Raw genomic sequence first — 18,542 nt, forward strand, 5'->3', positions numbered from 1 at the left:
CACACACAATCCATTTAATAAATGTCAGTATGAAATGTTTTGTTCAAATAACACCTATAATTGATTTCCCCTTATTTAAACCAAAAAGTTATTTGAGAGGTGAGGGAAATACTGGTTGCCTTAAACCACAGGGTTGGGTGGTGGTGTTATGCTTGGATCCTGCTTTTGGGTTTCCAACAGGCATCTGGTTGGTCCCTGTAAGAACAGAATGTTGGACTAGATGGGCTCTTCTTATGGCTTTAATTAGCCAGTGTAATAATACAGTAACACATGCTTAGCACTTCCTCGTGGAATAGCTGCATTTAAAGCGCTTCACTCTGGTTAGATCATGTCCACACAGCTTTGAAACAATTCACTACTGCAGTTATATCCCTTTAGAATACAACCTTATTTATCATTATCCTTAGTTCTCGCTGCCCAAAGGCACTCAAGGTAACACATAGCATAACATTCTGAACCTTATAGTAGCTATATTTCAAAGACCTCCCTCTTAAATATTTAACTGCCACCCAAAATATACTCTTGGTAGATTTCAACTTTAAAAGGCTGAATTGACCCCTCCTTGTAATATCTGCACATCTCCTTTTCATGCTACTAGAAGCTGTCCGACGTAGGCAGGATTTCTGTCTCTTATTAATGCCATGATAAGAGCAGCAGCTGAATCCATGGTCTCTTGAAGCTTCAAATTGTCCTGAAAGAGAGCAAAAATATACCCATTATCAGCTGCTTTCATTTCTAGGATGAGAAATCAAAATATGAATTTAAAATATTAATGGAGAAATGGTAGGAATTAGGAAGAAAAAGTAGGAAGTAGATAGGCCCATATCTCAGTAGCACATGACATCCTTTGGCTGCAGATGGCCAGAGATTCAATTTTTAAGATCTACAATTGAAAAAGAATCTTAGGTAGCAAGGCAGAGAAATAACTTTGCACAATACGGTGGAGAGCAGGTAACAAGTAAAGCACAACATTAATATTAAATTTATTTATTTTTAAATAAACTTAGCTGAATATTTCCTGTTCTCTTCATTCAGTTTGCACATTTTTGACTGACAAAGGTCAGTGCAAGAGGGTCTCTTCTATTGACAGATCCTTTGAATCCTTTGAATTTACAGATCGCTAAACAGTTTTGCTGTGTTCCCAACATGTTTATGTGCAGAACCTTTAGTTTCTGAATGACTACTTTATGGCTTGGATTCATTGAACCCAAATAAAAATAGAAACAAGAATCAGACAGTCTTTCTAATATCTAGCTGGACCTGTGAGTGAGTACTTCGTTCCAGTGATATTTTGATAGCAAAGAACCTTTCTTGGAGTTTCTACTGAATTAAACTGGCAGTGCAAACTGACTCAATAAAAGATGTCATGGTCAATCATATTTACAAGTGCTCCTGCCTTTCTTTCCATACAGCTTTCTTTCTATAGTGTTACAATCCTGCTTTTCAATATTCTCATTGAGGGAAGCCAAATATTCAACAACGGGAAACATCACAGACTTAGATACTTGAAAAGTTTAGTCATATTGTAAACCACTAAACACAGAAGGATAGGAAAAACAAAACGAGCAGCCGAGATCTTGTTCTTATCCCACACCAATTATCTCACATTACCGACCACCCACTGCTGCCTCTATGGTTCTGGCATCCCAAATGTGTGATGCTTATGGAACATGTACAGAAAATTGTTTTACTCATCAGTAAAACCTGCAACAGCAGTCCTAGTAATTGATCTTCCCTATGTATCACGTAAATTCTGTGGTAATCTACTTCCCCATCTCCAAAATGCAGACTGTATTGTTGTTGAACCGCAGGATCCATTAACCTAGTACAGTTAATGTTGTATTGAAAAATCTATCTTCCTGGCGTGTAATATTTTTTTTACTGTTATTTAAATAGATGATTTACTGCATTAATATACCAACCAAAGAACAAAACATTTACAGCGCCATGTGAATGTAATTTGGAAAACAAAGCATTTTGGAATCTTGCCAGTCATACAGTCTATAAATTCATATTACAAAAGTTTGATTCCACAAAAAGATATGCACCCTCTGCTTTTAAATAAGAAATGCCTTGTAGCTCCAGATGGATTCGGATGCACACTTACTACATCTGATTCGAGTGGTTTCTCACTATGTGTGGGCGCCCATACCACACACTGATGTCTACTTTTGCTTCAATGCAAGTTGGATTATGGTAATACGCTGCCGGAAAGCAGTCTCATATTTGTTTTCTAGTAGAGTTATTGGTGATCAGTAACTTGTCTTCTATACATTCAGCTATGCCACCGTATGAAGCGAGACCACACATACAACACACAAAACAACATTGCTTAGACAAGTGTGTGGGCCTTGGGAACAGACTGGAGGGGAGCAGGCTTCACTCTGGTCTGCCCTCAGCCGCTTTAAGGCATTCCACAATCAGGGTTCCAATGCCAAGAAAGTCCTCCTTCTTGTTGACCGGGGAAAGAAACTGGGCTTCTTTATCCAGCCCTCAGAACCTTTCCCAGGCCCATGCCGCTCCCCAGCTCTGCACCACACCCTCAAGAGCTTTTGCCTGGTTTAAGCATAGCCTACTATACAAATATATAGTACTTATTCTACAGCTAGATGTAATTATTCCATAGCTAGATGTAATTAACGAAGATGTGGAAAGGGCAAATCCACAACTGGTCAGCTGCGTCATTCCAAGCACCTCATCTACATCATCGAGCCACAGCAACTACAAATTGATTAATTGTTTCCAGATACAGTGGGGACAAGGTTGGCACAGATAAGAGCCATTTTATCATCAAAACGTCTACAAGCATGTCACAGAAGTCCTCCAAAGGTTTTAAAATATCACCCAATAGGCCACTAACCCCTCAAAAAAACTCTGCTGAATAACTTCCTGAGCAACTGTGAGCAATTCAGTGGGAGGAATCATGTTAACAGCCCGATACAACTCACAATTTCATAGTGAGACAAGGTTTTTAGGAGAGGCACCAGCCACGTCAACTGGAAACTCCTAGGGTTTATGGGATTCCTAAGTCTCCTTGGATGAACAAACTTAATGGGCCCAACTCTTCTGCACAGAGGAATGTTTCCTGTCTGCCTAATTTCATGAGAAAGAGATTTAATAGTCTGGCTCTGACTATGACAATAGGCTCTCACCTTCAAACCACTTCATAGGTGAAAAATACTAGGTTCAGAATGCACCCTGGAGAATGCATAGGCCCAGTAACAACACATACCAGCCCAACTGTTGTCATGAAGCCATGACAGCCTGAGGTGAACCTGTTAAGGCTGTCTTGGCATGAATGTTGATCGATTCTGACTGCAACAGGTTAAGCCAACCATGCTATTTCACTGGCAAACAATAATGGCTGGGAGACAGAAGGCCAAGGGGTCATTGCCCACTGTATCTTTTCACCCTGGGTTCAGCTGAGTTCCACTCCAACTGAAATGAAGAATAAGCTTATATTTATATTGACAGCTGTGTGTAACTATATCAAAAGATGCCCAGATGTTAGTTGCCGCAAAGAACTCACAAGAACGTGAGGTAGTATTCTGTGCAGCACATTTGGCATTTCTTTTGGGTGGTCTCAGTAAAGGATTCTGAAATAATATCCCATAACCTGTCTAACAGAATCAACAACACACCTGCTTCCAACCGAGGGGGCAGGGAGAGACTGACTGCTATAACTGTAGCACGTTTGGGAGGGTGAAAGCATTATTAAGATGCACGAACTTCACTTCCTTTTGCTGGTGAGGTGTGGCATCATCACAATGGTTTTGCTCCAAAAGCCCTTGGAAATCTGGATGATGTACTAAAACATACATTGTATTTTGAATACCCATCTTTCAGTACATCTGTATCAGTATAAACAGAAGATTGTCAGTTGGCGACAGAAGAAAAAAGATAGTTGTAAACTATTTTTATGGCTGCTAGGAGTTAGATTTGCAGCTTAGAAGACCCACCACACTCCTGTGTTAAGCAAAACTGGTTAGACATTTTTGTACTACTGGAAAACACCCAACCATTCACCCAGACCATGCCAGGAGGAAAGGCAAAAGAAAACAAAGGAAAATATGCAAAATTACCTTTAAGATGTAGATCACAGACAGGAAGCCTGTGACCCTCCAGACTGATTGAACTATATGAGGTATACGTTTCATATATATGCCTCATTCACTCACATCCATTTATGTCTAGTCTATTCTAAGAAAGTAAATTAACAATTTGAGACACTAAAGGTGGACAAATCGTAACAAAAAAAGATGAATTCTAGAATACAGACAAAATATTTGTGATCAGGAAATCTCTTTACCCAAAAACACAAGAATGCAGAAACTACAATCTTTCAGATACTATTGGACTAGAACTCCTGCCATCCCCGACTACTGTTCACACTGACTGGGGCTGATGGGAGTTGAAGTCTAACAACATATGGAAGGTTGCAGGTTCTCTACCTCTGCAAAAAATACACCCTTGCCATTATTTATGCCCTTACCTTACCTTACAGTATTGTACTTTCACTGAACTGAATGTCTTTGGACAAGATAGTGATGCAGAAAAAAAACCAACAGAAAGTGCAACTGCCCCATTGTTTCCTGTATTCAAGCATCTTAACATCTCATCTAAAACAGAATGCATTCAAAATGCATTGGGAATCTGCCTATCTAGGAGCAGGAGGGCAGGGGAAGAATTAAGCGTTCTACTTGTGATGAAGCAGATCAAGAAGAAAGCAATGTTTTCATTTTCTGTTTTCCTATGTCCATCATGCATACACATATTGAGAATACAACCTCCAAATTCAGCTTTCAGACTTCAAAACCTAGAAGTACGTCCAATGTGACTCATACTCAGAAAAGACCCATAATAATTAATGGACATGACTAACTTGTCCATTAATTTCAGCAGGTCTACTCTGGATAGTGCCACAATACATCAAGTAAATTAATAAAAACCAGCATACTAATAAACAGAAAACCAATAAACTAGTGTTCTACTCATTAGGCCTTGGCTGTTAAGATTTGCCACCAACCATACTTAATCAAGAACATCCTTTTTCAATTTTGCATAAAGCTCATCTGAAAAGTGTTTCCTCTTTTGTTTTGTTTTTTTAAGAATTTGCTTCTTATGCTATCTACTTCACATTGCTGTTTCACTGAAATGTTGGTCGTGCAATTTATTTCCAATGCAGACAGCGATTATTGTGCGCAGCTTGCTTTCCACCTTCACCCTGTTCTCATGGTTTTGGAGGTTTAATTAAACCAAGATTGTCAGGTTTTTCTGTTTCTGCACTGTCCTCTAAACACTAGATTCTCAAATGTCTGGAATGCCATATATCCTAGTTGAATATGTTTTCAATTCCCATTTTGTTTCATGAAAGTTGTACTGCCCAGCATTAATTTGGAGTTTGAAACAAATAATTCTAAGTAGAATTATGCTCTGCAAAGCCAAGACTTTCTTAGTGACAGTGCTCATCTATACTCTATAAATCAGTGTTAGTTATCATGATTGGAGGTTTTCCTACTGTTAGTTGCTTCAAATCAGTTTTGAGAAGGAGGCCACACAGTTTTGAGAAGGTGTAGCCAGGGATGTGTGCAGCTGTCCCCCCCCATCAAGTAAATAAAGAAAAATACTTAACAAACTGACCGATTGCATCACAGATAACTCGGTTCTGTTTCCCCCTCCAAATAAATCCTGGCTATGCCCATGAAACTACAATGTTTGTTTTTTCAATTCACTAAATAATGCAGATTAAACTTCGCATTTTCGCTCTGTTAATCAAGTACAGCTATTTTGAATTATTTTAAAACCAAAGCCCAAAGAAATATGAATGAAACGCACAACTTAAAACTCAGTGCGGTCTAAGGTTTACATTAACACATCTGTAGCCTCAGTTGGGAACATAGTCAGTACTTTATTTTGCTGAAAATTCAAATTAAAACCAATCATGTGCTGAAAAACACTGAATAAAAGAAAAATAGCAGTGAATATATATCTTCTGTAACAAGGCTGAATTCCCATGCACATATCCCTGAAAGCAAGCATCACTGGGCCTACTTTTGAGTAGATAGGTATAGGATTGTGTTGAAAATGCAAGTAAAACAGTGGGTGAGGAGGAAAAGAGCCAACAAACAAGGGCAATTGAGTAGCAACTAAATTCTAAGATAATCTAGTTGTTTTTGCTTTTTTCCTCATTTCCACTTTTGTTCCTACAAAATTGTTTTGTCTCTTTCACACAGATTTGTGTTTTTAATTGTGGCGAAGAGTTAAATAAAGATATTTAATTGCTCTGCGGAAAAAAATGTACATTTGTGATTTCTGTTAAGAGTTCACCCTCAAAACTAGCTAGGCTTCAGCATAATCTAAAAAGAATGCTCTATGTTACTGGTTAAAGCAGAAAAATGACATGACAATACCCATGAATAACTGCTTCCCCTCCAATAGTCAGACAGCAATAAAACTTGCTTTCAAGCAGACAGAAAATGCACCAACCAACAACAGTCTGTACTAGACGTATTTGCATAGTACACTACATAGCTCCACTGGTTTCAATTTACATGCCTGAACAGCATCCCCAACTTTGATTCTACTGAATAAGGACTGTTCTTGGCTACAGCTCATGGTTAGCAATCTAAACCATGAGCCCCGGTTTAGAAGCCAAACTGTGGTTTTAGCACAGCATAATAGTAAGAATGACCAGCGTAGAGCAAAGTGACTATCAACTCCTCTCCAGGTACCTGCACATTCACATGGTTCAGGTACACTAAGGTATAAACACAAAGCTTGTGGTGTTTTATGAACCAGGCCATAGTAAAAATAGTAAACTAAAAGCAGTCAACTACTTGAAGCTCCCATTTCACCCATTGCTGTAAATGGGCTCCACAATCCCTGGGGAGGGGTTTGGGAACATAGTGTTATATAGACCTTTCCTGCTTCGCCATTGACTTCCAGCACAGTGTTTTTAGACTGATTTGTTTTTATAAGATGTTTTAATGTTATGTCTTACTATGCATGTGAAGGTCTTAGCCTAGAAATATCTGAAATTATGGATCCTAAATATTTCCATTATCATTATTATTTGTAATTATTCTGTGTGGGAGTGATGGGGTATTCTTGCAAATAAATAAATAAATAAAAAGCAACGTTGTATATGCACACTCCTTATTTGGCTGTTTTATTTCTTTTCTACTACATGCCATGGTTTGATAGTGAAAGAGAAAAATACATTGTGTCGATGGTTTCTGACAAATTTTAGTGCTAAAATTTTTAGTAATTTAGTGCTATGGTATTATGGAACTAAAATGATAAAGTTATCAGAGATGAATAGCCAAAATAATATTTTTATGCCATTATGATAGATGCATAAAACAAGGGTTATCTACAACATGTTACAGTAAACTAAAAGCATTCAAGGGTTGTTTCACCCACTATGTGTGCAGGGATATTTTAAGAATATACCTAAAAATGTAAACTATAAATGCAAATACAAGTATCACAAGGGCATACTTCCCAAGGAGCAATTATTGTGCCCTAACAGAGCCTAGGACTTGCCGATCAGAAGGTCGGTGGTTCGAATCCCCGCAACAGGGCGAGCTCCCGTTGCTCGGTCCCTGCTCCTGACAACCTAGCAGTTCAAAAGCACGTCAAAGTGAAAGTAGATAAATAGGTACCGCTCGGGCATGAAGGTAAACGGCGTTTCCATGTGCTGCTCTGGTTCGCCAGAAGTGGCTTTGTCATGCTGGCCAAATGACCCGGAAGCTGTACGCCGGCTCCCTCGGCCAATAAAGCGAGATGAGCGCCGCAACCCCAGAGTCGGTCACAACTGGACCTAATGGTCAGGGGTCCCTTTACCTTTTTAACATAACCAAATATTGAAGCCGAAAACTACCAAATTAATGATTTTTGGATATTTGTAGCTGCATCCACAATTGCTGAAAAGATTCTGTTACTAATCCCACTTAAAATATTGTTTAAAGAATGTCAAACATTACTGAATCAGAGTAGCTGGGTGCAAAAAGAATGTCCTTGAACCCTGAATCCATTAGTTCCAGAGAGAACAGGCAACACAATCCAGGACAAAGTTTTCCATGGACCTAGGATGGGGAAGCTGTGGCTGTTGAACTCCAACTCCCATCAGCCCTAGCCAGCATGTCCATTAATCAGGGGTGATGGAAACTGTAATACATTGACATCTGTGAGGCCACAGGTTCCACATATCAGCCATAAATAGATGCAACCCAGAAAAGCATCTATAGGACAAATAGTGCATGGTGACTCCAAGAAGGAAGTCATAGCCCACTCTGGGGACTAAGCATTGAAACTCCCATTAGAAATATGTATTCTGTGATCAAAGCTGGAAAGCAAGAATGGTCACCGTTTAAACAGCATGAACACATTCATGTAGAAAGAAATGTGTTTTTCAGCATTGCATTGTCAGAATGCATGCACTAGCATGTCTTGTGTCAATATAAAATGCAATAATTTTGGCAATACATTTATAATTATAATCAGGACAAAATGAAGATCTATTGCCTTTTACTGTAATTATATTAATAAAACCACTGCTGACTGATGAAGAAATATGATATTTATGCTCCAGGGATTAAAAATGAGAAATCACTGACGGTCAAAATAGTTGAGCAATCTAGTTTCTGGTGAGGTATTTCACTAGAAAGATAACGTAAGCCCTTCCTGAACTCCGGTTTCTCCTGATCCCCCTATTTTAGACAGCCTCGTTTCACTGGCAACTGTGTAATTGACTCACTAGCTTACAATTATAACATATACGGTAACAACAATGGTGACTATAAATAGAACAATTCCATTAAAAAATACAAAATGGCTGTAACTCCAAGAGCAGTTTGGTGCTAAAATCTCTTTGACCCCATTGAGCTTTCATTAGCCAGTATATACAGCTGTACTCTTCTTTAAACTGAAAAATAGTGTTAAAAAACTGTTTGCAAATTAATATTATTTATATCCCATTTTTCTGTACAAGTACACCTAAAACAGCTTATAAGAGTAGAATGGTATCTGCCTCATTTTAAGAGTCATTTTAGAACATTCCACTCTTACATTAAAATAATAATTTAGGGATGTCTTGGCTCCCTGGCAACTCCAGACAGGATTGGGAACATCCCATATCTGAAACCCTAGAAAGCTGTGGTCAGTTAATAGAGAGAATAAATACTGAGTTAGATGGACCCCTTGATACTATGCAATTTCCTATGTTCCTATTTTAGCCATTGGCTTCCCAAATTAATTTCTAAAAAGAAAAAAAATGCACCACCCCACATATTACAGTAAAGACACCTTGGATCATCTGCAATGAAGAACAAAATGTATTTTATTTCTACTGATGAGCTAGCTGCTGCTGTAAAATTTACCATGGGGTAAAACAAATCGAATTAGACAAACTGATACGCTCACAAGCTACATATGAAGAAGTATCACATGTATGCTGCCTTGGGTACTATGGTGGAAGGAAGTCAAGATATAACTGTTATACAATTAAAAAAAATGTTTTTTTCTCCCAATCAGGCACTGGTTTGTGCGACTTTTTTCAATTTACTGACTTGTCAAGGGACACTGACAAGTATCATTTTTTTCCTTTATTTAGGAAGATATATACACATTGCTACAAATAAAATGTGTGTGTGTGTTTGCTTTGTATTTTGCTCATTATGCAGTATGCAAATGGAACCATGGACAACTGAAAACAATTTAACAAAAAGTACAGAGAAACATGGGGACACTCCATAAAGTAGGTCACATATTTAAAGGCCTTTTAAAAACACTCATTTCTTCCCATCACTTTATTTCATTTTAACCAATACCACATCTCTTTTGTAACTCTGCTCTCACTTTCCCTTCTCTTTGTGTGGCATATGCTACTCAAAGAAATAGCAGCACTGTAAGCTAGACCTCAGAGTACATGGAAGGACACTGTATTGGTGGCTTTATTAGGCTGTAAATATTTTCCAGCATTACCTCCTATAATAATCTAAAGCAGAGGTGGCTATCCTGTGGCCCTCCAGATGTTGCTGGACTACAACTCCCATTATACCTTACCATGGCCATGCTGGCTGGGGCTGATGGGTGTTTATGAGTTTATTGGTGTCTGGAGAGCCAATGGTTAGGCCCCACCCTAGTCAGAAACTGTTTTGTTCTTAATTCTGTTCTTGCCTGCCTGCAAACAGACATAGACAGCCTAGATACAGTTGCCTGCATACGGTTCTATAAAACGAGTTGTGTGGCCCATATCTTGTGCTACATTGGATACAGTTGTGTTTTTCTGCAATTTGTCATGATCCATCTTGTCGTCCATGAGTTGTTAGCATTCTTAGCAGCATGAGTAGCATTTTAAATTTTACAACGTCGTGTAATATCACATTCCCTTTGATCAGCAATGAAGTAAAAGAAACACAATCTAATTCAATGGATTCAACCTCATATACCTCATATGTGTTTATTTGGTACACACATCATTCTAGTACACACATCATCCACCCGTCATCCAATAAGCTTTATTACTTTTACTAGTAATATTAAATATTCCACCTTTCCCTGGTGGAAATAGCTTCAGGTTCAAGAAGGAACAATTTCAGTGGGACCAGAAGCACATCTATGAGCTAGTTCACAGATCAGGCCTACATAATTGTCTTGGGGAAAGAAAGTTAGACTGCATATCTTTTTGAAAATGATATGCAAAGTACCGTATTTTTTGCTCTATAAGACTCACTTTTTCCCTCCTAAAAAGTAAGGGGAAATGTGTGTGCGTCTTATGGAGCGAATGCAGGCTGCGCAGCTATCTCAGAAGCCAGAACAGCAAGAGGGATTGCTGCTTTCACTGCGCAGCGATCCCTCTTGCTGTTCTGGCTTCTGAGATTCAGAATATTTTTTTTCTTGTTTTCATCCTCCAAAAACTAGGTGCGTCTTGTGGTCTGGTGCGTCTTATAGAGCGAAAAATACGGTAAATAAATATAATTTAGACAACTAGAATTAATTGAATGTAACCAAAATTTGCATAAGGAACTGTTGATGTATCAGGAAAATTGCTCACTTCTTATCTTTGTTGAATTTAGTTAATTATAATTATACTACACCATCTTTTTTACTAAATCTACATGTACATCATTATGAAACACCCGCAGCCAGCATATTATTGCCTATCTATTGTAGAAAGCAATAATTATAGCATTTAGCTCCATTTTCCTTGATGTTCTGATACAAGTTACCACTGATTTAACCATTACATTCCAAGTACAAGACATATTTGAAAGGCCAATTATATTATAATTATTATTTGTTCATATAGCAATTGAATGAATTTTTAAAAAATGTTTTGGCACTTTTATAATTAGTGACATTATTTACACAGCAAACACTTGCTACACTCAAAACAAAGAGCAGTGTAGTTTTTTACCTTTGGTTATAAAATACATTTCACCGTATGTGATTAATGAAGGAGTGGGTTTAGAATAGCATTTTGGCTTAAACCACAAAAGATGTTTGCTTGAGTGATAGAAGGCTTCTTACATCAATGCAAATTACTGAGAGATCACTAAAGGGAATCAGGGCATGTGTGGAAATGAACCAGAGAAGGTAAAATAATATAGATGGCAGCAGAAATAATTTTAAACTGATTATAAAGAACTTTTGAAGTCTGCATGTGGGATTATTAAAAAAATCTTTCATTAGAGTTATTTCCCCCCCACCATGGTATGTTACTGCTGCTGTTGGCATCCATCTGTATAGGGCCTTATATGTTAGCACCAAAAGCTTGAACTTGGCCCAGTAACAGATGAGCAGCCAGTGCAAAATCTTGCAAACAAGGGGATATATGCTGGTGTTGCAGCATGCAGTTTGTCCCTTACTTGGGAATAAGACCCACAGGAATCACCAGGGCATACTTCAGAGTTGGGATCTGGCTGCAAGCCCATCTGCAAAACTGATGTAACTGATCAATTCTGAAAAGGAATCAAACTGAGAAGTCACGGCAGAAGTGCTGTCCGTTAAAGCAATAATGGAGGGGTATTTAAGTAGCTGAACATATTTGGTACCAAGCTATCCACAAAACTCAGTAGCATGGATGGAATATTTTAAATGTTTCAGCACCTTAAAAACAAAACCTGAAATGCAAATATAAGGGATTACAGGCTGATTTCTCACAACAGTTGAGAAGAATGGTGTCGGTAAATTTAATCTTATATCCCAAGTTCTAAAAATGCTAGAAATCCCTTTAAAAAAAATATGACGATTTTGGCTCATTCTGGGAGCACTAAAGAAAACCTTTGCTGGTGTGTGATGCCTCCAGGGTTGGTAACCCTGCAGTAACAGAAGATAAATTTAGTCACTTGGTCTTTATCACAGCCTTTCAAACCCAGTGAGCTCTGATTTATTACCCCGGCTTGTTCATTAACTAGAGTTCCCTCAGTTCAAACATAATAAGGAATTCCATTTAGTTTAAAACCAGTAGCAAATGTATCCGAGCTTCTCACCTGGCACATGCCAGAGAAGGCAAGCACTCAAACCCAGTGCTCATCATGGTTCATGCACTTACATCAGAACTGGCTCAGTGTACCTCCAGAAGTCTCACCATTGCAGACATGTTTAGAAGCATGGAAGTTATCCCCTCACTAGCAATCCATTTCTTAGATATGAATCATAACAATCAACACTGAAACATTCATCAGAATCTATATTTTATAAAACAATGCAAGAAGCACAAAATACATTAAGTCAATTTTTGAATGAGTAATTCAGATGCCCTGTCTTTGACAACTTGTCTCTGATCATGAATCAGTTGACACAGTGTGTACTTTTCACTTGTTTTGGCAAACATGCTGGTTTCCATTAGCAGCATACTCATGTAGTGTTTTCTTTATACACTGTTATGTTTAAAACAGCAAGTCTGTAATAGCTTTCAAAGAGGCCTGATGTATTTGTGGTGAGGTTTTTGTTTTGTTTCATTTCAAGAGCTGGTTATAAGATGCCTGGTCTGTGGCTGGCCTTTTATGTTTGGAATAAAGAACCTTTATTAGCATCTCATATCAATAAAAAAATCCACAATAATGTGGGTATTGTGGTAGTGCAAACACAGGATATTAACAATTTCCATGGTCTTTTTGAAATATCACTTTGTTTCTGAAAGGGATTATTCCTGCATACAGGTGGAAATTCAAAATGCAATTATCATGCTGCTGGAAAAATTTAATATTTCCTCAGCGAGTGGTTTTATTGCAAGTGCTACATGGTGAGGATTGTACCTGTGATATCACAAACAAAAAGGGCTAGAACCCAGCCTTACCCATGCCATTTATATTTTGTAGATTTCTAGGGTTCTGTAATGAACCTAAAGAGGCCGTATCTCTGATTGCAGTATTTAAGTGTGAAACAATCCTAATTGTCTGAAAATATGTTCAATAACTGGGTCCAGATCCTGTTCTAAAGCATAACATTATTTCACTTTTATGAAGTTGCTTGATTACACATAGTTACTCATCACTCAGCAATTGCAGTATCAATTGATGGTTGGCATTTGCAAAACAGTCTTCAAAGATAAAACTCCAGAGGGAGAGCTTTTATATCATCTCATCACTCTAATTTTCAAAGGAAGCAATTCACATACTGAGCGGCAAGTCATTAAGTGATGAGAAATCAACTACATGCATGTGTGAATCGAGAGTCCAAAGAAACTAAACGCACATCGCCTAGATTTTATGTTCTAACTCCATGAATAGTAATTTAATTACACCAAAAATGAGGGGCGGTTAAGATAAAAGAATGATTGAATATGGAACACTACTTCCAAACTGAGTGGCTAGAGCAGAGGTTTTCAACCTTTTTGAGTCCACATCTCCCTTGACCAACTGCACTCTTTCTGCAGCTCCCCAGTAGGGAAACGCACTCCGAACCAGTTATGTCACCCCTTGCCTGCAGAGCTGACAGCCCCTCGCTCCTTTTTGAACACCCTCCCATGGAGTGTTCCCTCAGCCTCCTCTCTTCTCCCCTCTCCTTGGCAGTCCTCCAGGCAGACGCCGCCACTGCCCCTGGTCTCTGAGCCACTGCCCCCTGCCCCAAAGAGAGGTGCTTCCTCACACTGCCCCACAGGGGCAGAGGTTGCCTTCAGCCTTAGAAGTCTGAGGCCAGCACCTTATTCACCTTGGCAGGCAGCAGTGACAGCAGAGGGTGCCGCTGGGCCTGCATGGTGGAAAGGCTCCCCTTCGACACCGGGCACTCAGTTCCCATCAAGCACAAGAAAGGCCAGTGTGGTGCCTGCCCGCCTGCCCAGCATCCCACATGTTTGTCCGTTCCCAACAGCAGGGGCTGGGGGACTCGCTGGCCAGGCTCCTTCACCTACTTGCTTACTTACTCTGAGGCCACCTCAGCTCCTGGAAACCAGCACTCCCTGGCCAGCCCCTGAGGAACCATTTGCCTGGGGAGCTTGTAGCCAGGGCTGTTGCAACAAATAGCCACGCAAGCCTTTGAGAGGCAGAGATGTGAGAGGGCATCAGAGGAAGGAGGGAAGGAAAGAGGGACAGAGGCCAGTGTTGCCTGCAGCATCCCTGACCATCATTCAAGGCACCCTAGGGTGCCACGGCACACTGGTTGAAAACTTAAAAACAGACAAAAAACAGACAAAAATCTATGAGCCGAATAAAGAGCATGAAATCCACTCTCGACTCCGAGTATATTTCAATTGGTTTGTATCCGGTGATGCCCTTGTGTTCATGCGATAGCTTTTGAGCCAGAGGAGATCTCTACTAATGGAAAAGCGAAGGCAATTTTCACCAATTCTCCCTCTGCCCTCCAAATCTACTCTACTGGGATCAGGGACTCTCCTGAACAATGACGGAGTACGGCAGACCTTTCTTTTGTTTCTTCTTCCCTCATCTGACCACCCTGCATAACAAAACATGGCAATGTGCAAGAAAAAAGAGGAAACAGCAGAGTAGTTCATAGTGCCACAAGTTTTTAAAAAGCTAGGAGAAAGCAATGTTTCATCAGTCACTGACTACAGTTAAATTGCTTTCACCTCTCAAATGTGACTTGCCCTCATCACTACAGTATAAGAATAATTTAGTGCCTACAAGATGTGGGTCACAACATTGATTTGAAGCGGTGGAAACAATTGTGAAATATAAACCTAAGATTTACTGCTAGTTACGCTTTAAAAGAGAACTGTTTAAAAATGATCCACAGGTGGTATTTGACACCGAGTAAATTAGCCAAAATGTCTAGAATCTAGATCTAAGGGTGACTTATGTTGGAAGTGTAAAGAAACATCAGGTACATTTTATCATTCATGGTGGTCCTGTAGAATAATAAAAGAATTTTGGGAGGTGGTATATAATGAACTTAAGAAAATGTTTAGAAGAACATTTCCCAAAATGTTTTTGGGAACAATAACAACAGAAATATCAAAAAATCAAATTACTCTTTGGATATATGCGACCATAGACACTTGAGTTCTGGTAGCACAAAACTGGACGAAGTACCAACATAAAAAGAATGGCATCTTAAGCTATTAGAATATATAGAACTGGCCAGCATGACAAATAAAGATGACAAGAATTTGAAAGAGGATTGGATATTACATATAGATTATATGGAAAACTATTATAACAAAAAAATAACCGTAACAGACTGACCAAAATACTCAGCAGTAGAGGCTATAATGTGGGATAATATAAGATAATGAAGAGTAGAGTAAGAAAACGCAGTTGAAAAGACAGCAGTTAGGAAACCAAGGGAAAAGTGGAAGGGGAATTAAAGACAAAGCTTAGGTAAGTAAAACAAATTGGAGGAATAAGCTATGTTACTAGTAATATTTATTTATATATGTCATATTTATCTTATTTTTCTTTCTTATTATCCTTATTATGTAATACAGTATGCATTGATGGTATGATAAAACAGAAAAGCAAAGAATTATTATTTTTTTTAAAAAAAGAATAATTTAATGCCTAGAAGTCATTTGATTTTTTTGGAATTTTAATGTTGGAAAGGCAGGATACAAATTTAAGAAACTGGTAAATAGGAGAGAGGTATATGCACATATTACAGTGAAGGATTACAGTGCAATCCTTCTAATATACAATACACAGTGAATATGTAAGTCTTCTGTGCTTTTTCTCTAGCAGGATGCAGCTTAAGGCAGAAGCATTGCCAGGATATGTTGATCTTATTGAGTAAACACAGGTTTACTCAAGCCAGATGCAAGTAATTGCATTCCTTTTGAATTTGTGGTGGAAAATTCAAGAATTTATAGGCTGGCAATTATGGACCGAGTACAATATATTTATTTTACATATTGTCTGTTGCTGCTACTTAGCAGAAAGAATCCCCTTTCAGAATTAGCACAAAATCATACTTCACGGAATGAAATAGTAAACAGAAGCATTTAGTGGCTAAAGCAAAATTAGGTTTCCAGATAGATTGTAAAAATCAAATATAAGTGGTTCAGACTGTCAAAAATGGAAATTTGATACATTATGAGATTGTTTTTTTTCCACCCATATGGTAGGAAAATGTTCCTCACTCTAACTCAAATACAATTGCAGACCAGTATGTATTTCTTCCACAAACTACATTCATAATTCTGAAGATTAACCCCTTCTAGGAGCAAGCGCAGGTGCAAGGGAAACAATCTGTATAAAATATATATGCAATATAATTTTTGAAAGACTAATCTGTAGTGAGCCACTAAGCAACTTTATGCACATGCATGCTTGCATACAATGGAACTTTCTCAGTGCATGAAACAGATTTCTAAGCATGGGTGATCTGCCACATGTGCAGGTATCAGCTACAGATATTAATAGGAGATGCTTCCAGGTAAATAACATTAGGTTCCAGATGTCAAATTATAATAGCCATTCCAACCTAAAGGATTAAGCAACACTTAAAATGGAGCTTTATGGCCACACCAGAGGTAGATGGGGGCTCTTAACTAGCACCTGATGAATAACCAGAATTTACAGATTTAGAAAAGTAGGGTTTGTTTTGCCATGCTAATTTGTCTGCTTGGCCTTGCTCACATTCCTCTGCATCAAGGCCCAAGTAACTGCCCAAACCACAGTCTGTGACTCATGGTTTGCATGTACTGATAAACAGTGGGCTGGCACTTAACAGCTTTGGGCACAAAGCCTCTCTTTGCTAGCATAGTCATGATGAGATTGAATAGTTTGCTTCCAGTTTCAATTAACCACAGTTTAGTGTTATGGCCAAGTCCTAAACAGTAGTTGGTTGAAACAATCAGCTTCATAACCAATGGTTAACCATAGTTTGGCTAGGTTTGAACACAAAACTAAGCAGGGGTTAGCCTTAATCTGAAGCAAAGCTTTCCAACATCAATGGAGGAGGAGAGGGAATGGGAAGCGCTTGAGCTAGGTTTGTTCTTTACAGTCATAAACAATTCTTTATCATGACATGCAAATGTGGGCACTGAATCATAAGAGTCAGAAATACCCTGAAAGAAGAGTTTGGATTTGATATCCCACCTTTTACTCCCTTTAAGGAGTCTAAAAGCGGCTAACATTCTCCTTTCCCTTCCTCCCCCACAACAAACACTCTGTGAGGTGAGTGGGGCTGAGAGACTTCAAAGAAGTGTGACTAGCCCAAGGTCACCCAGCAGCTGCATGTGGAGGAGCGGAGACGCGAACCCGGTTCCCCAGATTACAAGACTTAACCACTACACCACACTGGCTCTCCAAGAAGACCTCATTCACACTGTAACAATTCAGCAGAAAAGTACTGTATATTATTGTATAAAAGTATAGGCAGTGACCATTTTGAGTGTCCTGTTGAAGCACAACCACTGACATGTGTGCTGCTTTTGGCCTCAGAAGGGGGCAGAATGGGCTTACAATGTCCCAGAATGCAAGTTGCCTGTACTGTATATGTTTCCTAAACCATTGGATATGGGCCTGAGAGATATCCATTAAACCATGAAACACTGTAGGCGATGTTGTGGCAAATGCCTCACAGGATTGTTGTGAAGAAAGGATGGGATAGGTTCATATACTCCACTTGGAGAAGGATTGCAAAACATTTCTCTCAGTTAATTGATTTATCTTTCTGGAACAAAAAATCCTTAATGTTTTCCCAGCCAAAAGCAGAAAAAGTAAGGTAATATTAGAGAAGAATCATCCAGTATTTAAATGCCTGAAGTAGTCACACAAGTAATTTCAAAAATTAACCACAAATTTAAATGCTCTCCCACAAATTGAAAACAAAATACCACCCTTGGTGAAACATCAGAATTTTTTAATGACAAACACAGCCCTCCCTTGGAAATGGACTGAGAAAGGGAAACTTTGCCTTTTTAGAATAAGCATTTCAAGCTTTAATGAGATTAGCCTTTCTAGAGCTTTCATTTACAAGAACTACTAAATCAGGCATCCAGTTTTTAGTTTGCACTGAAAGAAAAATGTACTCAAAAAGCTCTTACACATCTGCTGTCAGTATTCTTCTTAACCAGGTTTACCCACAGTTAAATGTAAGCCCTGAGATCACCCTTTAAATGGCAATTCCTGCAGCAAAGG

The 18,542-nt window shown here is 38.8% G+C and overlaps 1 protein-coding gene across 1 annotated transcript in view; it reads right to left on the bottom strand.

Moving 5' to 3' along the window:
• Nucleotides 1–223: 223 nt before the first annotated feature.
• CRPPA (CDP-L-ribitol pyrophosphorylase A) overlaps nt 224–18,542 on the bottom strand; it is a 50,698-nt gene continuing 32,379 nt past the window's right edge. Inside the window, exon 10 of the mRNA XM_053410025.1 lies at nt 224–691. Within this exon, the coding sequence (XP_053266000.1) occupies nt 587–691 (105 nt within the window). The 3' untranslated portion in view covers nt 224–586. The remainder of the gene's footprint in view (nt 692–18,542) is intronic.

Source organism: Podarcis raffonei, chromosome 12 (assembly GCF_027172205.1).
Source record: "Podarcis raffonei isolate rPodRaf1 chromosome 12, rPodRaf1.pri, whole genome shotgun sequence".
NCBI lineage: Eukaryota > Metazoa > Chordata > Lepidosauria > Squamata > Lacertidae > Podarcis > Podarcis raffonei.